The 25,757-nt window shown below is 41.2% G+C and overlaps 1 protein-coding gene across 1 annotated transcript in view; it reads right to left on the reverse strand.

Annotated features, from left to right (window-relative positions):
• csmd3b (CUB and Sushi multiple domains 3b) overlaps positions 1–25,757 on the reverse strand; it is a 1,150,768-nt gene that overhangs the window by 95,481 nt on the left and 1,029,530 nt on the right. Inside the window, 9 exon segments of the mRNA XM_039737543.1 lie at positions 2,466–2,611; positions 3,740–3,917; positions 4,668–4,856; positions 7,040–7,249; positions 7,619–7,735; positions 12,328–12,397; positions 14,400–14,518; positions 25,213–25,317; positions 25,475–25,571. Coding sequence (XP_039593477.1) covers positions 2,466–2,611; positions 3,740–3,917; positions 4,668–4,856; positions 7,040–7,249; positions 7,619–7,735; positions 12,328–12,397; positions 14,400–14,518; positions 25,213–25,317; positions 25,475–25,571 — 1,231 coding nt within the window.

The following is a 25,757-nucleotide window of genomic DNA, read 5'->3' on the forward strand; positions in this document are numbered from 1 at the left end:
ATCGAGTTATTTTAAGCAACTAGAGAAATTGCACTACCACATCGATATACTTGTTTAGATTATACAGTCTGATTGTAGGAGGGCTTCAAAATTCTCACTTTTTGAGCAATCTGTGCAGCAGAGTTCAAGTGGAACCAATTCGCTGCGGAGAAAAGACCACCTCGCATGACAGTTAGTGGCACGGAGGGCTTGCTATTGTCATCCCCATACATTTTATTATACAAGGTGGGACCCACGAATTCCAAGAATTGTTAAGAAATCAAATGTAATTCCCTTTTAGCATCATAATCCTTTCCGTAAGATGCAATACACTTGTCTGAGTTCATCTCCCATTCCTCTTAACATTTCCTGTACTCCTCTTTGAATAACCTCTCCGACATTTTTTCCTGGATTTCTTCCATGGTAGCAAATTGTTAGGCGATAAGAAAATAAAAGACTCCTTAGCCTTCCATAGGGACGCAACTGAGCGGGTCACAGGGGTCCAAGGGAGGCGCCGGTCGAAGATGGTACAATAAAAGTCTTGTTATTCATTTGTACTTACAAATAACAATGGGTGTATTGCAGCCGTGAAAACTGAACAAAATGTTCATCACAGCAAATACAAAATGTAATAAAAAGCATTTAGATAAGTTTGGTACTTTTCAGGTTGAAGTTATTTCTGCACAAACATGCTATACCGTATATACTCACGTATATGTCGGGTCTTGAAACCCGAAAAATTGATCATAAAATCAGACCCCGACTTATACGCCCGTTCAAAAATCCATCCATTATCCAATCCGCTATATCCTAACTAGAGGGTAATGGGGGTCTACTGGAGCTAATCCCAGCCAACACAGGGCACAAGGCTGGAAACAAACCCCGGGATGGGCGCCAGCCCACCACAGGGCCCGTTCAAAAATAAGACACTTAATTTTTTTTTACATCCTCTTGCCTCCTCCAATCTCGCACCAGTTTCTCAGACACATTGAATTTTGTTACCAATTTCTTTCAGCACTTCAACAACTTTTAATTTAAAACCAGCTTCATATTTTCTTCTGATCGAACGCCCCATCGTAGATAAGTGATGCTATTATGATAAAGGTGTATGAGGGTGTGAGATACAAAAAACACAAATCAGAGCAAACGTCGCTTTGGAATAGTGCGGGTATCACCATGTGGTCACGTAGGCACAATACATAAAAAAGAAAAGGCCGTGTGCTCCGTGGTTCAGCTCTCAGGTGGCCGTTAGCATATCGTAATCTCTTGGACCAATAGCGTGAGTTTTCTGCATTTGTCTATACGTTATAATATACTAGAAATTATACAGTAAAATAAAGCCCCGACTTATCTGCAGGAGAACTTAAATGCAAATATAAATGGTATATGCATTTGTCATTTTCCAGTTCTAAAGTTAAGTGCGTTCGATAAATTAAAAAAATATCTTTCCCACTCAGACGTTTTACAAAGAAGATATGGATCACAGAAGAAAAGCTCAAAAACTTACCAGATATGTTCATTTTTCAGGCTAATTCATTTGTCGAGTATTGATCCATGTTTTCCGTGTTTGTGGAATGAATCATTTTATCGCACGTTCCTGGTAGTGTTTCTCGTGGTAAGGTTACGTCTTACGTGTGAATTCCCATGTAAATACGGAAGTAAACTAATAAAAAATTTACTGTCATTTGGTGTGTTGGGAAGAACCCGAGTTCCGTGGGGGGAGACGTTGTTGTACAGAGAGATCAAGTACTGAGCTGTCGCTCATAGTGTATGGGTCTTCTTCTAAAATCGCGGAATCTAATAATATTGCTGTTTTTTTTGTTCATAAATGACACTTATAAATGGTGCAAATACTCACACATTTAGGGCAGCAACTTGCCTTTTCTGTTGTTCATTTTGCCAGGATGCATGCAAAGTGGCACAGCTAGTGGGCATTTCTCATGACACGTTGTGTATTTCTAGTAATTGTGTTACATTTAACGGCATATACTGGTACACACACACACACATCACTGGACCTCCCACAGGCTCAGTCATAACCCACAGAGACAAGGGGGGCACTGCCATCTCCTTTTGTTTACTCCACAGTGCTGAGAAGCCACGCAAGTGAGGGTATCTGACTCGGCCCCTTCCAGTCCAGCCACCATTAAAACCAGGAAGGGGGCGTCATTTACTGGCTCGAGCGACTCATCAGAAGGAGGTCCGCTAGCTACGACTTGGCTACACAGCCCATCCTGTTAACAATTGGCTGAGTGTTCCCAGATAACGGGACACTCGCCGGATAACGTTTTCTTTTCTAGGTACTCCGGTATTTCTTAATGTCCATTTCTTGGTTCTTTAAAAGCCATCTTGGGTGGTCTCTCTGTTAATAAATTTAATAATCAAATCAAATATTCTGCACTTACCAACATTGCGTACATTTATAGCTCTGCCGTTTACGACCAAATGCGTCAGAAAATAATGAAATACACATAAAGGATACTCACCGTGATAGCTGAGGACGAAGAAGCCGCTGGTAGTAAAGTCGCTGTGAAATTTAATCAGGATCTGATTGGACGTGCTGTAGACGGATTCCAGGGCGGTGTTGCCACTAAACTGGCCAATCTGAGGAGAACTCTGGTCAGGACCGTCCCTGAGAAAAATATGAACAGAATTCTGTGTTAAAATTTTGGTAGTAAGGCCTTGCATTTCAATTTCATCACTAAAAATAACAAAGAAATAAATGGGCACTGAGCAAAGTGTTCATCTTTTTAATAGTTTACTCAGGATTCATCACATGAAATGCATTTTTAAAGTAAATATGATTTCTCAAAGATCGAGAGACAAAATGTGGTGTTGGAGAACAGAACTTTGGTTACAAATCTTAAGGATTGTATGAAGAAACAAAGGTCGGGCCGCCTTTAACATCGGCACTTTGTAACTCCGAGGGGCGAGCGCCACGTCCTCTCTTTTGAGTTTTCATGCAGTGACTTTAATCTTTTGTAGGTTAAACCGAAGGGATTGAGGATGAGCGCCTGTGAAAATATATTCATATATTAGGAGGCCTCAAAAAAAAAAGAAGAGAAAGGCCCTGTGGTAACCCACAATGCACTGTGCCAAGTGAAAAGAGGAACCAAATTAATAGAAAAGGTATCAGAATGTTAATCAAGTAAAATAGAAATCAAGTCAATACTTTTATTTAAATTTGTAATTCTACAAAAAATCATTATACTGGAGTATAAGTCAGATCGAGCATTACATTTCTATGAATTTTAAACAGCCATTTGGGGAAATAAAAAAGGAATAGAGACGAGTAGCAGAACATGAACTTCATTTGAAAATTCTATTGTGAAGAGTATATGAAATTCTCTGCTGCTGAAGATAAATTGTGGTGATTTGAAAGTTTAAAGTTTCTTCATAATGGAAATGTATTATTAAAGTAAAAGACATGGAAAAAAAGAGATTATCCAACAATAAGAGTGAACAACTGGGCATTATTTCTAAATTAAATACCATGGTGGCTGACTTTGTGAATTACTGTACGTCGAGTTCTCATATAAACTTAATTACGGCTTCTGTGCATCATACAATCATCATCGCAGAAAAAATTATTTTCCATTTAGCAACGAGTCGCTTCATCTGTACACTTCTGAATGAAATGTGCGCTGTGTCTCCTCTGCGGGCTCAGAATTCACACAAAAAGAGAAATGTATAACTCAAAAAGGCGTTTCAGGCTTTGAACGGTTCTGCCGGGCAAAATCCGAGGCAAGCTCTTACTCACCACACAGTAATGAAGTCGTATATCGGCTCTGTTTGCAAAACGGTGAAATTGATGTAGATCCCATTCCCGGGTGGGACTCGGACAACCCAGACACAATCCTGGAAGTTTGGATACTCATCTGGGTACCCGGGAGAGTAAATGGTGCCATTCATGGCTGTGATGTTTCCGCCACACAGAGCTGAGGATGCAAATACACACTTTGAATTAAATGTCTAATTACCACTACCACATAATCACGTTAGCAATGTTCTTAGAAACTTTCAATAATAAAGTCCAATTCTCATTTCTCTATCAAAATGGATTCATTGCAAAGGGTTGCTTTCATAAACAGCATTTTAAGAATCTTTTTCAATTTGTGGATCATCTCATCAGTTCAGATCAGGTGTCTATAACACCACTCCAGGACGAGAGGGGTCGCTGTCACTAGCTGTCTTGCCTTTTCCCTCCACAGCTCTAAGACGACGCCCCTTTTAGGACGCGTGAACACACCCTCATTCCCCTTAGATGCTCTGCCCCTTCCGGTCACAGCTATATAAAGGCGGCCATTTCCAGAAGGAGGAGTCTCAGTCTTGACGGAGCTCCTCTCACAGACCATTAGTTTGCTGCCAAGAGTTCTCTTTTGTTGTTTTGTTATTAAACAGAGTGGCCGGGTTGGCACCCCGACTATTCTTTGGACTTTGTCAGTCCTGCTTGACAATAGCTAATGGTTTTCTCCTATAAATGAAATTCAGTTGTTGGCCATAAGACATACTGTTCATTTTGCAGGAATCGATTAAAAAATCTGACTTAATACTTCAGTAGTGAGGAAAAATTGAAGCCAAAGTCTGCTTAATATATTTATCTGCTTACAAAGACCATTCATTACAAGAAAGCAAAACAGCGTATGCAATAAAAATGGCAGGCAGGCATGCAACGTTCTTTTGTTTACCTTCACATCTGGGCAGAGGGTAGTTCCAGTTCCTGCTGACACCGTGTAGACATGTTAAGGCCGTCTCTCCAATTAAAGAATAACCGGGAAGGCACTCAAAAGAAACCGTCTGCCCGACGCTGAAGTCACTTCCAATCACAAAGCCATTGCGGAATGGGCGCGGATCAGGGCAGCTCTGTAGCTGGTAGGCTGTGGGATTGTCCGGTAATATTGTCAACAGAAGAAAGAAATGTTACAATATTACACATGCCTCGATCGCACACAAATATGAACAAACACAATTGTATTGTTTAAAAATAGTCTCTTTTTCTATCAGACAATGTTATTTATTATTTTTAACAATTGGCGTATCAAATGTTGACATGCGTTTAAAAGAGTTCATTTGTTCTATTTTTTTGTAGGCACTTTGCTGTTCTTGAGCCCTTAAAAAAATGCTGTAAGGGGAGCAGGGAATCACGTTTTAGTTGTGCCATTTGTTTTGTCGTGGACTTGCGCTCGCCACGACCAGCCTCAGTCTGCACATTTGCACTGTGGTACCCGCTGCTAGCCATCAGGATTACAGGGGTCCTTTGGGGACCATCTCTGAACACTGTGAGGAGAGCACTTCCTGGTGACATCGGCTAATCTCTCTCTCTCTCTCATACAGAGTCTCCACTACACTCCACCCTGTCCACAGTGCAAATCCCATCCTCGTCGCCAAGTGAATCACCATGGACTCACACCACGAAGCACCTCCTTTAGTCAGCAGTCACACAGAAACCATTTCTGAACACTGCAAGTAGAGTGCCTCCTGGTGACGACAGCTGACCTCCGTCTCTCAGCTTTAATCTTTTCTGCGCGGTGTCACCACTGCACAAGGGAGTGGCTGTGAACTCGTACCGTGAAGATTTACATTGTGGTGAACTGCAGATGGTCAGTTGCAAACCCATACTGTCTGGTTCAGAAATGGTCTTCTTGCAGCATAGGAGAGATCCTTTGGTCAGCTGTGCAGGGACCAGTGCTGAACACTGGGAGGGGAGCCCTTCATGGTGACATCAGATGATCTCGCTCTCCCTCTCTCTCTCTCTATCTGTCTGTCTCCCGTGCCTCTTTTCTTCACAGCGTTGCCATTACACTCCAGCTGTCAAGTCAGGTCAGGTTGAGGAGCATGCACTGGTACAGTGCATTGCCACACCCACGACGCTCCCTCACAATGCAGGTCATAGGTCCTCATTTGGGATTCTGTGAATGACACAAAGTCAAACCAGCGGTTCCCAAGGATTCTCCGAAGAGACACACATGAAGAAGTCCAGTCTTCGCCTCAGGTCACAGGATAGTGTCCATGTCTCAGAAACAGGAATCACCAGGACTCTAAAAACTTGGACCTTTGTCCTTTTGCAGAGACATGGGGGGCACCACACACCCCCTTCCAGCGACCTCATGGTAGTCTCCAGCTGTCCACCTTGCAAATGTCATCCTCGTCGCCAAGTGAATTACCATGAACTCACACCACAAAGTGTCTCACTTTGACCATTTGCACCATGGTGAACTGCTGGCGGCCAGTCTGGGACCCTCAGTGTCAGGGATAGATAGATAGATAGATAGATAGATAGATAGATAGATAGATAGATAGATAGATAGATAGATAGATAGATAGATAGATAGATAGATAGATAGATAGATAGATAGATAGATACTTTATTAATCCCAAGTGGTCTCCTAACGGCATGGGCTCCTAGCTTCAAGTCTTGTCTATTCAGAAACTTCTTCTGAACACTGCGATCAGAGCACTTCTTAGTGACGTTAGCTTTCTCTCTCTCAGCCCCCCTTTTTTTGTGCACAACACCTCCATTATTACAGAACGAAAACCTGCAGCCTCATGGCTGAGACTCACTGCTGAAAACAAAAAAAACACCTAATTCAGTGTCACTGATTCACCAAAAAACAGATGGAACAGTTGATGTCCAGATGTCTGCTTGTTCTTCAGCACTTCCTCAGTCTTTTGGCCGAGTGTCCAGTCTTAACGGTGCACAAAGAGTTTTGAGCTGGATAAGAGCATTCAAAGAGGTCTTGCCATTAAGACAACTGTGGATCTCAATGGTGAACGTGAAGGACGAACAATTCAGTATTCAGTGAGAGCACAGCCTGGTCATGTAATGGCTACAATAAAAGCCTTATGCCACCATGTGGTGTGTACACAGCACTGCCACGGCCCTCTTTCGAGATACTGAGTGCCCACTATATCACCGCCATTAGTTTCTTTTAACATCTTTGAATCTTTCACTGAAAACAGATTCAGAGCATTTAGATAGCCATCACACCGATCAAATGACAGGCCTAATTTCCAGATACTGGACTTTATAAAACAGAATGTCCTGGGCTTTGCTTCTCACCTTGGTATGTGACATGGAAGCCCTGTTTGTTCTGCGAATAGTCACTGTGGAAGTATAAGCTGGTCTCATGGGTGGTGCTGAAGAGCGAAGCTGGGACTTGTGGGCCGCTGAACCTGCCAATCACAGTTCCCATCTCGAGGGATCCGCTTCGCACTTCTAGATAATCATGGATGGTCTCCGTGGAGAAATTCAGGAACTGAAGATGTACACCTGCGGGGACATTCGTTACAATTTTTTTGCACACATTTCTTTTTTTTAATTTACATCTCAAAAGGACAAAATAAACATCTACAGAGCTGTCAATGACCACCCAATGAGGAGAAACATGAAACTAAAGATTGTGGTCAAAAATATACTGACTGTGGATTTATTTGGCATTTACTTTAACAAATAAGTAGTTCAAATGTAACTCTTATAATAAACTGTGTCAAACATGCGTGTGACTCCTGACGTCTCTATGTGGGGCTCTACTCAACGTTCTTATCTAACAAGTGAGGTCAGGCAGCTATGGACCGCCGACTGACCGATGTGCCTCATGTTTCTCTTACAACGATGGGTCATGGTCATGTGTGTACTTACCAAAGCCAATGGGCAGCTTTATTGTCCACGTGCAGTCTAAGCTGCTAGGGTAGTTTCCAGGGAAGCCAGGGCTCAAAACCACCCCACTGAAATCAACTAAAGCACCACCACACTGGGCTGTATAAGAAAAAAATAAATAAAAAGAACAACATCAATATGGATTAGGGGTAGGGTTAGCACCCACACACACATATATATGCAACCACCGGAAACAATTTGGACAAATTTTGTTTCTAATTATATGGTTTATGATGGTACCAGGGACTCAAAAGTTCTGGGACCAGGAGAAGAAAATGTTCCTACCGTGGAGTGAATTGTTATGGAGGCTGGAAGAATGAAAGTCTATGAGACAATGGGCTATGGATTAGCTGAAGCCGTTCTTCATGAGTTATCACACACAAGCGACTCTTTTGCTATGGATATCACACCAACAGTCATCTCACTTCACAGATTTGCACCACCCGCTGACCCTCAGCATCTGGATTACCGTGGTCTTCATTGGCAGTCTCCTCTCAGCCTTAGTTAAGGAAGACCCCCAGCTCTGACTAAGCAGATACTCTTTGGTGACACCAGCTGAGCTTTCTCTCTCTTGGTCATCTGACATATCACTGCACAGCTCCACCATACCCAAAATATTCTCAAAATGTTGATTTTTTAAATAAACCATCACCACTGGCACTCACATCTCACATTACAAAGACCTGGTCTTAGACTACATGTATATAAGTCCTCAGGACCACCTAGACCCACTACAGTTTGCCTATTGGACAAAAATGGGAGTGAAAGATGTAATCATCTATCTGCTCTACAAGGCCTATCACCCTCTGAACAAAGCTGGCTGGTTATTTCTTTTAGAATTCGCCAGTGTCTTCCAGCCATCCTTATAAATTCAGAGATATGCAGGTGATGAGCCTATGATGTCCTGGATAATGGGCTGTCTGTCGGGCAGACCACAGTTTATTGTGTCTCTGGTATGGATGTGACCAACACTGGAACGCCACATGAAACAGGCCTGTCTGCTTTTCTCTTCACCCTGTAAACCTTGGACTATGAATATAACACCAGGACATGTCACTCGTAAAAATTCTCAGATGATATTACACTTACGGGACGTATTGACATGGGGGTTTCTAAACTAATGGGATGTACTGACATGAAACAGAGGAGATGAGTCAAGGAGAGAACCATTTTCCTTGGTGCAGAAAGTATTGCCTGCAATTTAACATCAGCAAAAGTAAAGGAACTGGTTATTGACTGTCACCACACCAGTGGACCCCTATGCCTGATCACTATTCACAGAGAAGATGAGCTGATGGTCCACATCAGTGACAGACTGGACTGGTCTCGTAACACTGAGGAAATACCGAAGAAAAGACAGAGGAGACACAGGAGAATGTGCTGGGTCAAGAAGTCCTTCAAATCTTCTGCATCTCACAGTCTGATTTCCTATTGCTGTGGTGAGCTGAGCCACTATCATCACCTCAAAAGAGGCCCACCAAATCAACAAGCTAATTGAAAAGGTCAAGCTCAGTCATGTGACACACTCTGTACCCCCTGAAGGTGGCAGAGAATGAAGACAAAGCTGAGTGCCATTATGAACAATGCTACACATCCTCTCTCTGACACAGCAACATGGAGGACTTTCAGCCAACAAATTAGGCAGCAGAAGTGTGTCAAGAAACATGACAGGGACAAATAAATAAAGTGCTATCTATCTACCTATCTATACTTTTTATAGTTCCTTACATATCTATATTATATATATATATGTATTATTGAAGACTTGCAGACCTTCTGTGATTTATGGGGGCTTGGGGGGGTTTGTGTTCTGTTGAGAGGGGCAAGTTGGTGACTGACTGGTGACTTATTTAAATGTCCTTCATAATATTTAAACACTGGATGGCTGAAAGCTCAGAACAGGAGACGTACTTGAGAATGCAGTGCTGTGTGTTATAATAGTGAGCTATCTTCTGAGTAGGGGGCATGTACAGGGGAGTAGTGGAGGAGTAAACTGATTATGAATTGTGTATTTATTATCGACAATAATTTAAATGTATGAGCTGTGTAGGAGGCGTGTACAGGGGAGTAGTGGCATAATTAACTAATTATGAATTGTTTTTTATTATGGACAATTATAGAATTATGTGCAGAGTAGGAGGTGTGTACAGGGCAGTACTAGTGGAGTAGTGCAATTGTCAACTTACATATTTATTAACTGCATATTATTGCTGTGTTCATGTTGTTTTATTATAGGGCAAAATAAAGTTTATTTTTAAATTTAAAACAATCTCTCTCTCTATCTATCTATCTAATCCTGCCAACTACGCTAAAATGTCTATCTATCTATTGATTATATAGTGCCTTTCATATCTTTCATATCTATCTATCTAACTTTTGATAACAGTGTGTGGGGTTACACTGGGTTAATAGGGATTGAATATTTGGTATTTTTTTTTCTACTTTTCATTTCTTTGTATTGGTTATTTATAATACTTTTTGTTGTATGTGTACTTTTAATATATTGATGTTTGTTCTTGTTATTTTTTTTGGTTTAATAAAGTACTTTTAAAAAATATAAAAAAAGATCTCTCTCTCCATCCCTGCCAACTACGCTAAAATGTATTTCTATCTATTGATTATATAGTGCCTTTCACATCTATCTATCTATCTATCTATCTATCTATCTATCTATCTATTATATAGTGCCTTTCACATCTATCTATCTATCTATCTATTTATCTATCTATCTATTCATTTGGCTTAGGAGAATATCAAGGAGCATTCATAACTTGGGAGACAATATGGATCAATCAGTTTGACCCAGACTGATCTAAAAAACAATTCTCTCACATTGATAAAAGGGTTTCAGAAGCTGCTCTGTGAAAGTGTTGATTTAAAAAGTTCCACGTAGTCCTGTTTTCCAGCTCCATGGCCCTGTGTGTCTACCACCCGCTCCACAATCTGAAGGGCCACCTGTGTAAGACATGTTATGCCCACTTTAATCTGAGAGGAACAGACAAGCATTTCTAGTGATGTTCGGCCTGCACAGAATACCTCGGTGAATGAATCCTCTGACAACGAAGCTCCTTTAGATCAATGTCAACATAAAACACACTGTGGCGCAGACCCAAATTCAAGTACCTGCCTGCTTGAGTGCTGTGGTAGTCATCATGCCTATCAATGATTTTGTGTGTGCAGTAGATTGCAAATATTTTATACAGTATGTAGTGCTTAGCTATTTAAGGCCCATTTTAGTTATATTCATATTATTTAAAAAGTAATAAACATAATTTTCCAGGGTGTCACAAAAATGTCAAGCAATATCTTTAGAAACTAAAATGTAGATTATGAAGAGGGTACAGGTGGGAGTAAAGAGACTCCACGATTGAGGTTGGAACCCGGTCATGAGCGTAGGAATGGAGACGGGCGCAGAGGGCACTTTTCTTAAGGAGTCTGTCTTGGGTGATGTGAGTATGTTTGAGTAACCAAGGCCTTTGTGGGTCTGGTAACAGATTGGGAGATGACAAGTGTAGCAGCGGAGCAAGGCGTAGTTGAATAAGTTGAGGACAGAACTGAGACAGTGTGAGTCCTGAGAAACAAGTTCAAGTGCCAAAAATTCAGAACCTGAAACGAACCTCACTGCTTGAATTTTGAACCTGAACTAACCAAGAACTGCAATGACAAAGTCTTATTCACCAAGGGATGACCCTGTGTGTGATCACCGCCATATACAGTGGAACCTTGGTTCACGAACGTCTCGGTTCACGACCAAAAAGTTCGCCAAACTTTTGCCTCGGTTCACAACCACACACTCGGTATATGAACAAAGCCAGTTTCCCTTTCGGTTTGTGCGTGCCTATGATTTCCACACATGTTGCATTGTTCTCAGTCAGACGTGCCTGCCTTGTGCTTAATCGTTACATATATTTACATATTTACATACAGTTCGTACGGTCTACAAGGGATTAATTGTATTTACATACAATCCTATGGTTGAAATTGCTTCGGTTCACGACCAACTCGGTTTACGACCAGAGTTTTGGAACAAATTATGGTGGTGAACCGAGGTTCCACTGTATACAGTATGTTGTTACTTCTTCATTACTTCATCAACACAACAAACTGTGTTCCTGTGAAAACTCAAGACAACATCATGCAAGTCAAGTAAAACAAAATGAAAATGAATGTTATGAAAATGACACTCAACCAAAAATGAATCCTAAAACTAAACTCTTCAGGTAAAAAAATAATAAAGGGTATAAATATCCGACCAGAAAAGTAATTATAAAAAAAACAAAACAAAACCATGACATTTGGAAAGCTAGACCATTGGTGTTTCTTCTGAGCCCCAGTGGGGTACGAGGTGGAGGCGGCAGCATGAAGTGAAGCAGCTCTGTAGGGTGGCCGAGGAAGGAGATGGCGGGCGACGTGAGCCCCGTGACATCTGCCATAATGAAGCCCCTTTCCCTCCAGGTCATTACAGCATGTATTCATATCTCGACTATGTTAACGCTACCTCTGATATGGACATTTCCTGTAGTGAACTAAAATCCGTGAACGTATCATTAACTGAGCTATTACTGTATTACTGTTTGTCGGGATTATCTTGCAGGATGTAGCAGAGTTGGCTTTGCCATTTTTTCTATTAACTGGTCAGATCCAAAATTTGTTTTCATCACCCCTCTAAAATTGAAAAACAACATACTTACCTAAACACATCGGAACTGGATAATTCCATCTTCTAACTGGACCCGGCATACATGTAATATGTGTGTGCCCCTATAAGGAATAAAGTGTTATGTTAGTATGAAAATAATCCCAAAACTAGAGAATAAAGTAAAGCAAGGAATCAAAGTCTCCAAATAAACAAACAAAGGTTGAAACATCGATCCACAGTCCTGTGCTCTGCTGCTTACTTCATCTCTTTATTCACATTGCAATGTTACCTTACAGGACTAGACTGAACAACTCTGTTAAATTTCAAGAAAGTTGAAACAGGGAAAATTGGAAACACATAAAATTATTCTGCTTGTAAAAGGACTCGGCAGATGAATTCAGGAAAAAGAGGATAAGGAAATGGAATGCGAGTTTTACAGATTTGAAAAAAGGCAAAAATAGGAAACTGGTGATTCAATAACAGGTTCAGAATGTTAGACAAACACACACTCCGAACGAGATCGTTAAAACGTTCAAACCCGATGAATTTGAAATACGACACAAAAATTAAACTTAATTCTCAATGTTAATTCCTAACCTTACCACCAAGATGATTTGTAGTGTCAGTCTTTACATATCGGATGCTATGACGTACATGGTGCTCGCTTCTTAAGAGTCACAGCTTGAGATGACCAAACACGCCACTTTCATTTTGCATGCAATTTTGTGAAACTAACAGTCAAGTCTGTTTCAGAAACCATTTCACAATCACAAACTGCGGTTTTGGGGGTTTTAAGTTTTTTATTTTTAAGGATTACTGCTCACTAAATCCTCATTCACACTTCCATGTATACTCGTGTTCTTTTCTGCAGCGTTGTAAAGTGTGTTTATTCAAACCACGGCGGTGAGATCAGCTCTATTCGTGTCTCTCATTCACAACATGGTGAAAATGTGCCGTGCTGTATATTTGAGACGCTAAAATTAGGGTTAGGATAATAAGGTGGCTCTGAGGCTAAGGATCTGCGCTGGTATCCTGAAGGTTGCCGGTTCAAATCCCCGTCACTGTTAAAAGAGATCCTACTCTGCTGGGCCCTTAACCTGCAATTGCTCCAGGGGTGCTGTACAATGGCTGACCCTGCGTTCTGACCTCAGGGGGTATACGAAAACTAACAAATTCCTAATACAAGAAATTGTATAAGGCGAAATAAAGAACAAAAAAAAAAAAAAACCAAAATGCACCATCGTGTACGTTACTGCCGAGACATGCAGTTGAAACAGAATCCGTGACAACCTTTGACCTCTTCTGTGTTGGGTTTACTCCTAGAAAAATGAGCCAAAAATGTTGAATATTTTTCTAGAAGAAAACCTGTTATCATGTGAAACAGAAAGAGGCAAATAACAAAAACGTCAAGATGAGCCCAGTAGAAAAGGCCAGTCGAGTGTCCACTGCTGTACTGATGCAGATTCAGATTCAGTACGCGTCCTTCCTGTGACTTCTCAATAACGCACAGCCTGGTGTCACCATCGGGACACTAGATGTGTGTTTCTTTGCACATTTTTCTTATTTTTTTTTTGTTGCTTGTGCACGAGAGGGTAGAATGTCAGCACGATTCCCTTGTGTTATTGTAGGCTACCACAGCACAAGGCTTCGTGACTCCCACATTTCTCTTGACGTGATCATTGGTGGTTGTCAAATTGTGCTTAGGGGGCTAACATCTTTCTTGTCCTTCCACTTCACCACATCCATTTTGTCTTTTTGACACACAGCTACTTGCATATCACACTGAACCTTGAGGCGACTGAATTCGGTCACACAGTGCCGTAGCCATCAGTGTCACTATCCGTGTCAACCTCTGATGACCAATTCACATTTTCATCATTACTGTTTGAATCATCTAGTGGTTCAGTTTCTCGTTTACGCACCATTGTGTGTTTTAGTTGAAGGCTAATCTTCCTCATGAATATTAATGAATAACCATAGAGTGACAAAGCACATAGAAATCTTTACTATGCAAAAAAGTTGAGATGCTGAGTGGCATTTAACAAATTAAAAGTAGACGAGAAAACAGCAAACAAGAGCGATAAAGACACCCAATCAACCTTCAATAGCAGCCAACTGACTTACCTGCAAGGAGTAACCCTGATCACACTGAAAAGTCACCACATCTCCCACCATGTAGCGGTCACCGACTTTCATTCCATTGTTTGGACTCTGAGGTTCTGGACAGGAATCCAAACCTATTGCTTGGAGGAGAGGAAAGGAAAGACTGTATTTATATTTAAACAAGAGACTGTCAAGGAAACTTATTTGTTATGCAGTTTTTGGTGTGTAATTGTGTAGGTTTTGTCAGTTTGCCTTTTGCTTCTTATGGAGTGAATAAGCAAGTGGAAACAAAATTCAAAGATATGGCTGCACATGAAGACAGCAAAATAGCAGAGTGCAGAATCACACACCTCCAGGGATCGGGGACTCTGGGTGGCTCTGGTCACTCTTGGTGTGTATGTTGTGCATTCTGCCCTTGTTTGTGTTTGTGAATACGATACACCATGTACATACAGAGAGAGTGAGACGTGAAAGGCACTATATCACAGATAGAAAGAATTTGGTATAGTAGACAGGATTAGATAGATAGATAGATAGATAGATAGATAGATAGATAGATAGATAGATAGATAGATAGATGTGAACGGTGCTTTATAATCAATAGATAGATAGGAATTTTAGTGTAGTTGGCAGGAATAGATAGATAGCTAGATCGAAAGGCATTATATGATCAATAGATAGATAGATAGATAGATAGATAGATAGATAGATAGATAGATAGATAGATAGATAGATACTAAATAAAGTCACACCCGGATTATGTATATTGAATTACACGTTTAGAATACAGAGAATACTAAATAAGATGCTCATAGCCAAGGGTTGCATTTCGTAAATGCAAATATTTCCCAATTTTACATGAAGAAATTAGAAAATGAAAAACACACACACACACACAAACCTGAGCACAAGCCGGTTCACTGAGCCTCCACAAATATTACAAAACATTATTACTTGCTGAAAACTAAATTATGCGTAAACTTTAATTTTGTATGTTGATTGATGCTAACTTTCTTCAGAATAATTTTAAAATAATGGAAATTCAACTGCCTCAGGCATACATACTGGTGGGCTGCTTCTTTCTTTATTTATTCAATAGTTGGAATTATTTCTGCAATCAATTTTAGCAGTTAATATTGAAATGGAGGTTGATCAGCATAAAAACTCAGGGGAATGTTTCTGAAAACCATAATTATTTTTTTATTATTTTAAATGTCTGCAGACACCCCATAAATGTAAAATAAAATTTATTTCCAAATCGAACATCACCGATGTAATTGCTAACAATGTGACAGTAAAATTTGTTAATTGCCTCCATCTGGATCTTTTTCCCTTTGGTCTGTTTTTTTCCAGAATCCACATTCATTGCCAAAGGTTTTTTTTATTTTAATATGCCTTAATATTGTAGATAATGTGAAGCAAAGCCAAATGCCATCTTAGTGGAAAGAAGAACTGCCACAGCAGGCAAATGACGTCAAATTCATTGGTGACTTTCCTGAGCTCCAGACCCGGGCCGGTGGGGTAGGCAGATTTGGACTTGAGGACTGAGTGTCCTTACCTTTACCTCACGTGAAGAAGCTTTCATAATGAACAGTGTTACTGTGTCAGCTTTGAGTCAGCTTAAAGATATCTCAAATGTTAAGGAATTGAGTATCCAAACACTGCAATTAATACAGAAATGGTTTAGAATACAAAACGTGGGATTTTGACCAAACAATGCAAGATTTCTTTTAGTGTGCAAACACCATTTGTTTTTAGCCCTTGTTGCAGGCTCCCAAACGGGTACAAAACCTCCAGATTGTTGCCCCACACAACCTGAATCACCGTCTGAGCTCATTAAAAGGTAAACACTACTACCCCGGGACACCAGGGGGCACAATCACTGACTCTTCTGTCTCTTTTCCACCCACAGCTCGGAGCTCGAAGACGCCCCTTCCGGTCCATGAGCTATAAAAACCAATCACCCCAAGAAGGAGGAGACTCAACATCCGCACTACGAAGCTCCGGCCCCGAGGCCTGACTGCTTTCCAGAGCCTTTAAAATACTGCAGCTACAGTTTGCTTTTGTCTGTTTAGCGTAAATTTGAACAAATGTATTATTTTGAGTAACAGGTGCACCTTTGAAGCACGAGCTCACAGTGGCTAAACAACAGTTCTGGTGACAAAAAAACTCACATGCGGCAGCTGAAGACACAGAGACAGAGAGGACAGAGAACATACTGGGGCAGCTCAAGAGAGGCAACGAACAAACTCCTACTCCTCTTCAACAAGGTCAAGTGACGCAGACTCCTGGGCAGCATCTGATAAGACCTGTCACCACCGGGGGGCTCTTTGGCTCATCTTGAAAATGAGCCCAAGTCCCTTCTTAACAGCTGCACGAAGGCGATGCAATAAAAACGGACATTTCTCAAGCGCCCACAGGAATACGGCACAAAAAGGCAAAGTCAGGGAAATGACTCTCATCTCAGTTGCACACATTTAATGAAACTGCCAGACTGGGAAAGAGCTTTGCCTTCCTTCATCACTTCACTTGCAAAGGGCCCCTGAGTAGCTGCTGTGTCAATACCGGGCGTGAACTATAGGGGAGCCCTTGCCTCACCACTACTGATTATACCAATGAAGAGAAAGTTGTAAAGAAAAGAAAATAGAAAATAAAATAAAATGTATTGACAACAATAAACAACCACAACAAGGGGATAAACACAAAGAGCAGAAGATAATAAATTAAAGAATCAGAAAACATATTGTAGCTGAATCATTTGGAACTTCTTTTTAAACAAGCAATTAGAATTCTTTGCTTCATCCTCAAACTTTGATTTTCAGGATGTCCCAGGGACTGAACTTTATCTCCTATGATCTGAGACATGGCCATGGACACCAAATCCTACTAACCGTATAGAAACCACTATGCTGTTATGTGTATAAAATCTGCACATTATCCTCTATATTTTCGTTATATTTTGCCCAATCCCAACAAGATGTATTCAGAGGCAGGACACTTGTATAGGCATTGTAACATCAACAGCATACCCTCTTCCCTTAAACCTCACTTTTATAACAGTTGTTCACAAGATATTGCTAAATTAGTTTACAGTCTGGAAAAGGAAGACATGCCAGTAAGATAGATACAACATCAAAGAAACTTTATGATTTGGGAAAAGAGAGAGATAGATTAAAGAGTGTGAGCAAAATTCATCCATCATATTGACAACCAGCCAATCAGGTGCATGCAACAATCATGTGTTGTGAAACCCCTGGTATGAAATTTTATAATAAATATGCCTCATCTGAAAGCAACGTCAGAAGAGAAACAGCGACTCCGGAAGAGAAAACAAAAACACGTGTGACCAGTCTTCATCCGATCGTCAGCTAACAGCATTTCATGAACATCGATTGCTAAATCAACACCGCCCTGGGACATTAGAACATTAGAACAATTGAGACGAGAACAGGCCATTCAGCCCAACAAAGCTTGCTAGTCCAATTATTTAATCCAAAAAAAATATCAAGTCGAGTTTTTGAAAGTTCCTAAAGTCCTACTGTCTACCACACTACTTGGGTCTCTTATTCCAAGTGTCTGGCGTTCTTTGTGTAAAAGAAAACTTCATAATTTTTGTGCGAAATTTACCCTTAACAAGTTACCAACTGTGTCCCCGTGTTCTTGATGAACTCATTTTAAAGTCACCATCTCGATCCACTGCATTAATTCCCTTCATCATTTTAAACACTTCAATCATGTCACCTCTTAATCTTCTTTTTCTTAAACTGTAAAGGCTCAGCTCTTTTAATCCTCATCACTCATTGCCTGTAGCCCTGGACTCGGCCTAGTCGCTCTTCTCTGGACCTTTTCTTGTGCTGCTATGCCCTTTTTGTATCCTGGAGACGCAAACTGCCCCCAATACTCCAGACGAGGCCTCACCAGTGTGTTATGAAGCTTCAGCAGAACCTCCTGTGACTTGTACTCCACACATCAAGGCACTATATAACCTGATATTCTGATAGCCTTCATAATGGCCTCTGAACACTGTCGGGAAGTCGACTATGACTCCTAAATCCTTCTCATTAGGTGGACTCTTCATTTTCACACCGCCCATTGTGTATTCAAACCTAACATTTTTACTTCCTATGTGTAATTCTTTACATTTTGTAACAAAGGCACTATATAGGCGCCTGACCCGACACAGATAGACACGGAGGCAAGTATAAAAAGTACAAGACTTTTATTTTTCTTCAGCTGTGGGACATGTCTTCTCCGTGCCACACAGCCCAAACACAGTCCCAAAGCACACACTAAAACCACAACACACTTTTCTTCCTCTACCACCACTCCTCCTCAAGCTTCATCTCCTTCCTCCCAACTCTGGCTCTTTGAGTGGTAGTGGCTGGACCTTTTTATAACCCAACTGGAAGTGTTCCAGGTGCTTGACCACCTGGTCCTAATTGCACCTCCGGGTGGGGCTGAAGATTCGCCCAGCCAGGCTGCCGAGTCCATGCAGCTCCCCCTAGCGGCCATCCGAGCCCCCAACCAGGCTGTGGAGGACTCCATCTCCCATGGAGCCCTGCGGGTGGTTGGGGAATCACTGTCAGCCATTTAGGCTGCCACCATGCGTCCTGGGGGAGGTACTGGACTGCCCATGGTGGCTCCCCCGGAACATAAGCAGCAGGGGCGTCCCTGCCGGGCATGGAACCCGGCTGTCCTTCACAATTTATTGACATTAAATTTCATCCTCCACAAATCTGCCCAAGCCTGTCTGCTGTCCAAGTCCTTCTGTGATGATATAACAGATTCCAAATTATCTGCTAATCCACCTATCTTGGTATCATCTGCAAACTTAACCAGCTTGTTACTTATATTCCTATCTAAATTATTTATAGATATTAAAAATAGCAGTGGCACCCGCACTGCCCCCTGCTGGACACAACTCTTAACTTCACTCAATTCTAATGAGGTTCCTCACACCATCACTCTCTTCTTCCTGTGTCTGAGCCAATTCTGCCCCCATCTACACACCACACCCTGAACTCCCACTTCTTTAAATTTGATGCCCAACCTCTCATGTGGCACCTTATCAAATGCTTTCTGAAAGTCCAGATCAATAACATCATCTGCTCCATTCTAGTTGTATCCTTTTGTTGCATCCTCATAGAATTCCATCCTGTCAGTAAAACGCAACCTCCCTTGTCTGACCCCATGCTGACCGTTCAGTAAAATTCCTGTCCTTGCCATGTGTTGCTCAGCGTTATCCTTAATAATTCCTTCCATGAATTGTTCTGTGACATTCATTCTTGACATCTCTAATTCCTTTTAGTAAGCTTTTAAAGACTATTTATCCAGACTTTACTATCGATCTTATCTTCTATTACTTATTACTGTTCTTTAATAAATATTAACTTGATAGATAGATAGATAGATAGATAGATTTCATCTTTCTATACTTTGTCCTTTATATGCAGAATGATTGAAGTAATAAAGTAGTTTTTTATGAGCACCTGGAGCAGCCAGAGGTTTGCCATGTGCTCTGTGATGCGAGGTTTATTAAGGCTGAGGGTCAGAGCTCTACCCGATAGTAGGGAACAGGACGTAAAGTAAGACATCTTTGGTTGATAAATGGCATATAACCAAAGATGTTGAGCCTTTATATCTTTAAATATATTCCTAGTGTTTAGGTCTGAGCTACTTACTGTTCTAGCGCCTGTTATTGTAACAGGCTTAATGTCTAGTATATATATATATATATATATATATATATACATACAGTAATCCCTCGCTATATCGCGCTTTGACTTTCGCAGTTTCGCTCTATCGCGGATTTTATATGAAAGCATAACTAAATATATAACGCGGATTTTTCCCTGCTTCGCAGGTTCTGTGGACAATGTGTCTTTTTACTTCCTGTACATGCTTCCTCAGTTGGTTTGCCCAGTTGATTTCATACAAGGGACGCTATTGGCGGATGACTGAGAAGCTAACCAATCAGAGCACGCAGTTAAGTTCCTGCCTGCTGAATGCAGTGTTAACCAGGAAGTCTCGTCTCGCTCATTCAGCATCAACGTGTTTCGCTGTGTAAGGAGTTGTGCTCTTTTGTGTTTATCTTTGTGCGTAGTCAAGCCCTTCATTATGGCTCCAAAATGATCTGCTACTGCTTCAGGGGTCGTGCCCAAGCGCAAACGGAAGATGTTAACGATTGCCGAAAAGGTAAACGTTTTGGATTTGTTGAAGGCTACGATTCTTTTTATTTAAAAAGTAGGAAAGGAATATAAGATCTACGGCCGCAGTGTCCTTTTAACCAGGGTGCAAAACAAGTTGTAAGTGGATGTAATAAGGCAGTAGTCTGGATGGAATCTGCTTTAGAGATTTGGATTGAAGAAGAACAACGGCGGTGCTACACAATCGCCTGAAGTGGCTCCTTTAAGGGCTGTAACGCTCTACTTTGTTGTGCAGTAAAATAAAACATTGTTATCGGACAAGTCATCGTGTCATTGTTGGTGAGTAACCATAATTAATTTTCTACTTACAGTACTTAGTACATGTACGTACGTTTAGTGTCACTGTACACACACATTTACTGTATACTATTTTTGTTGCATTGTACGTATTTATTGCTGGTGGCCTGTCTATCGTAATGGCTGTAACATATGTGATATCGGAGACACTCAATATCTTTAAAATAATATTTAGGTTTTACTGTATATAAACAGTGTGTTTATATACATAATTTCAATGAATCTTACCTAATATCTAAGAGAATACAAAGGGATTATGCTGTATAACTCATGGGAATATTTATAAACAGTGTGGGGAGTTTATAAGGGCTTAAAATATATAAAATAACCATAGAAACATATGGTTTCTACTTCGCGGATTTTCACCTATCGGGGGGTCTGGAACGCAACCCCCGCGATCGAGGAGGGATTACTGTATGTATATATATATATATATATATATATGTGTGTATAAAATCATATGTTGTTTGTGCTAAGAGAGTGATGAGCTGTGTGGTTTAATGTGCTAGAAGTTAACCAGCTGTGAGTGTGTGCCATTCATAGGGCGCTGTTATGCTTATGCTCTGAGTGTGTGTGTGTGTTATTATTAGGGTGCAGCAGTGGACCAATCCAATAACGAACCTGACAAGTGGAAGGGGTAGACAGATGATAACTCACTCTCTATACCGCTATAACAAAAATGGCATTGCAGGAAAGCACAAGATACCTTTTACTACATGACATAAATGTTATATGAAAATAACTAACCATCAAAATGCATTCTGTGAGCCAAAACACATACAAATGAGAAAAATAATGGTTATCAAGGTGCACAAAATAGCAACTATAACAGCGTCTAACTAATTGGTGGTGGTTGGAGGCCCCACACCTATTGCTCAGTTCTTGAAGGGAAGAAATTAACAAATAAAGGGAACAAAAAGTTTAGGAAAAAATGGTCATAAATCAGGCCCGATCAATTCTTTTGACACCATAAGGACAGGCTCTGAGCACTTACACAAATTTACCAAAGCAGAAAGAGATCACTACCGAGCAACATTCACACCCTATGAGAAAGCAAAATCCTACATCTTTAAATGAGAGAAACTGGAGGTGCAAGTTAACTTGTATGTCACTGAGCCTGCTGAGGTGAGACGCATGAGATAACTCATACCGCAGCGCACAGCCATCCGAGACGCAGCCAACAATCTCTACTGTCATGTCTCAGTTACAGTGCTGCCATCTAGTGGATAGCCATAGGATTTTTTTGGTGGATATAATGTGATAAACAGACGGTTTATTGTTATGTCGTTGCAAAAAAAATATAACGCTGCTGATGTCTCCCAACAACTTTTGTGTGAAAAAAATGAATGTTTTGTTGATAATGACAGCGATCAGGACAATCAAATGGATAATGTAGAGCCTGTAGGCTCTGGTCCTGATGCGGAGAGTGGTGACTGAGGCCTTCAACGCCCTGACTATGAATGCTGAAGTTCTGCTTTCTTTCTGAAATCATCTGCTGTGTCATTGCTGCTTAACATCAACCAGCTGAGCTACTGGTTGCTCCAAAGGTGATTCTTCATCCCCAGGTGTCCGACCTGTCATGACTACCAGAGTGGCACTACGTGGACATTCTGCCACCCGCGGAGCACAAAACACCAAAGAAACGTGTTATATTTGTGGCACATGTGCTTCTAAGCTGACACTCTGCACGGCACCAGGCTTCAAGGACTCTCGCTCAGAAGGAAACATTCCGTCATGCTGCTGGTGAAGATAAAGTCATTAACGGTTTATATACATTTTGACGGAGTGTTGATAATCAAGCCTTTGCTTTCCAATCCATTTCTTCGTAGTTTTGCAAGAGTTCGTTGTTTATCGTCTATGTATAGACCAATATGGCAGCGTCCCGGTAATAAATGGTCTGGCAGTCAACATGTTAAAATACAATCACAACTTTCTTTGAGCTTAAACAGTTCATTTGTGCTGTGTAAACTCCCAGGGATGGCTTTGCGCCCCTCCGAGTACCCTGACTAACATCAGTGGGATTCAGGAAGTCCTCAGAGTGCTCCTTCCACCACATGCCTGTGTCACCTATGGCCATGGGTAGTGACCAACAAAACGAGATCATGGATACAAGTGGCAACTCAGCAGGAACACCAAGTTTAACTGGGAGATGCATGCAGAAGGAAAACCAAAGAAATAAAATAAAACAAAACAAAACAAAAATAGAACAAAGAGACCCAGGCGAGAGACAAAAAAATCACAGTCATAATTCAAGCAAGACACACAAATGAATTGCAAAGAGAATACAATAAAGGTTTTGAAGGATTTATGCGCAGATCAGACAGAGCTCTGTGCAAACGCTGACATTTTATTCCATCTGCTGAAGAACTTGAGGTCATGGCCCCCTAGAAATGGGGGAATGTGACACTAGCAACAGTAAGCAAAATGGCTTTTACAATTGGAAAACGATAAAAGGCCCCGAATATGATAGCGTCACATCGTGTCTACGCTCAGCCTTTAGAGACAGGGTGAGGAGCGCAGACAATCGGCCATTTGATTAGATGGCATTTGATTAGGACGTCACCCAGCGGAGGGGTGTCAGGCTTGTCATACCAGGAGGAGACCACGGGGCAGACCCACAACATGCTGGAGAGATTATATCACCCCCCTGGCCTGGGAATGCCTCTGTATTCACCCAGAGAAGGTGGAAAGGAAATGAGACGTCTGGGCATCTTTGCTTAGTCTACTGCCCACGTGACCCGTACCCGGATAAGCAGCAGAAAAAAAATGAAATGTCGATTCCACTTTAGACAACAAATTGCCTTAATATACTCACGTCAGTTCAAACGTTAAACCCCGTCATTCTGATGCACGTATTAAATATTTCATTCGGCTTGGAACTCTTGGCTTGCAGTGAATGAAGTCTGCCACATCCACTCGGGCAGACGCAGTGCACAAGAAAATGTGGCGGGCCTGCTTGACAACAACATGAACAAAATGCCAGCTGACATTTCAATCGCACGTTCTGACATCAAACATGGACTGCACGCTAGACTGTGGCTACTCATGGCTGCATTACAGTCACTTACACAGAAACGTGTAAACTGTGAGCATTCCTTTGGATTGTCCCTGTGCTGGGCACTTCACATAAATTTAATGTATATTTAGATATTTTCAATCCAAAACAACAAAAATGACTAAATCAGCATATCAGATACTGGCATCTCCTGTGAACCATAAGCGTCATGGTGGCACATTCACTGCCGACCTCAGTTTGTGACCCCGAGCAAGTCACCCACTGTAAATGATAGCAGAGTATGGCACTGTACAGCAGGGTGCTTTGGTAGAGAGCTTGCTACATAAAATCATATGTTCTTGGCATTTTGGTCAGTCGATTAAGCAAATGATAAAATTACAAAGGGTGTTTTGGTGTGGAAGGGTCAAATAGTGACCCCATCTTGCCTTAGGACTTTTAAGGTAGATCTGAGAATCCAAACCTTTTCACTTCTGCTCTGTCAAGTCCCACTGACCAGCCTGCAGCTCCCCTTGTGGTCACCGGTAGGATGACCTCAGTTTGCCCACGTCTATGGTTAAAAGGCTTCCTTACTTCCTCCTCAGTGTCACCATTTATGAAATTCAAGCAAGACACACTCTTTGGAATCACCTTCTAGACACCTAGGAAGACCCCTGCCCTATTCTCAACGTCTAATAACACTGCATGGTACATATAGGGGCACCATTTCCACAGCAATAATGTCTGCCTATCTAACTGTCTGGCTCTGTATCTGTGCATCTTGTTGTCTTTGTTCATTGGACACTTGTGGACATTGGCTGACGTTACACCCAGAATGGACTCTGGACATTTTGGTGTTTTATGTCTACACTATGAATATAGATTGAGGTTTCTACAGTTGATCCGAACTCTTCATCAGTGTGTCTATTGCCATTACATTCTGTGGTACTTTCATATCTATCTATCTATCTATCTATCTATCTATCTATCTATCTATCTATCTATCTATCTATCTATCTATCTATCTATCTATCTAATCCTGCCAACTATGCTCTATCTATCTATCTATCTATCTATCTATCTAATCCTGCCAGCTACACTATCTATCTATCTATCTATTATATAGTGCCTTTTACCATTCATATCTACCTATCTAATCCTGCCAACTACTCTAAAATGTCTATCTATCTATCATATAGTGCCTTTCACATCTATTTATCTATCTATCTACAGTATCTGTCTGTCTATCATATAGTGCCTTTCCTATCTTTCTATAGACTAAGGACACTGGATGCATCTGCAGGCCTCTTGCTGTAATATGTAATTCCCCAACGCTTACCTGTGTACTCCAGGTGAAATCCAGCCGCCGACACGCTGATGTCTGACTGAAAGTTCAGGTACAGGTTGTTGGACGTGCTGTTTAGAAGCTGTGGTATGGTGGTCCCTATAAGAAAGCCAGTCAGTCAGTCAGTCACTGCATTGCCCGTCGTGTCCCCTCTTACTCATCCCAAGAAACGAGCCGACGTCGCCCCGTCAACTCTGCCCGTGAATGATTTATTCAAATATAAAATTTCAATTCCGAACACGCTGAATAGGACTACCTGAATAGCTGCCAAGTCTGGGGGCGTTGTTATCTGCTCCGTCATAGAAATCCAAAGAGTCCCAGTTATGTTCTGTTGCAAAACTTATAACTTGGATCTAAAAAAAAAAAAAATAAAACGTAACGAGTTACTTTTGCATTACTTCAGTAGCAGAGGTGTTCAGCTTTGTGATCATTAGCAGCACCAAAAGCAGGAATGCTGCCCATGGCAAGTAAAACAAGTGCTGCTTTCAGAAATATTCCCTTATTGGAATTGTAAAACGTTAATAAAATGCAGAACGTAG

This window comes from Polypterus senegalus, chromosome 15 (assembly GCF_016835505.1).
Source record: "Polypterus senegalus isolate Bchr_013 chromosome 15, ASM1683550v1, whole genome shotgun sequence".
Classification (NCBI taxonomy): Eukaryota; Metazoa; Chordata; class Cladistia; order Polypteriformes; family Polypteridae; genus Polypterus; species Polypterus senegalus.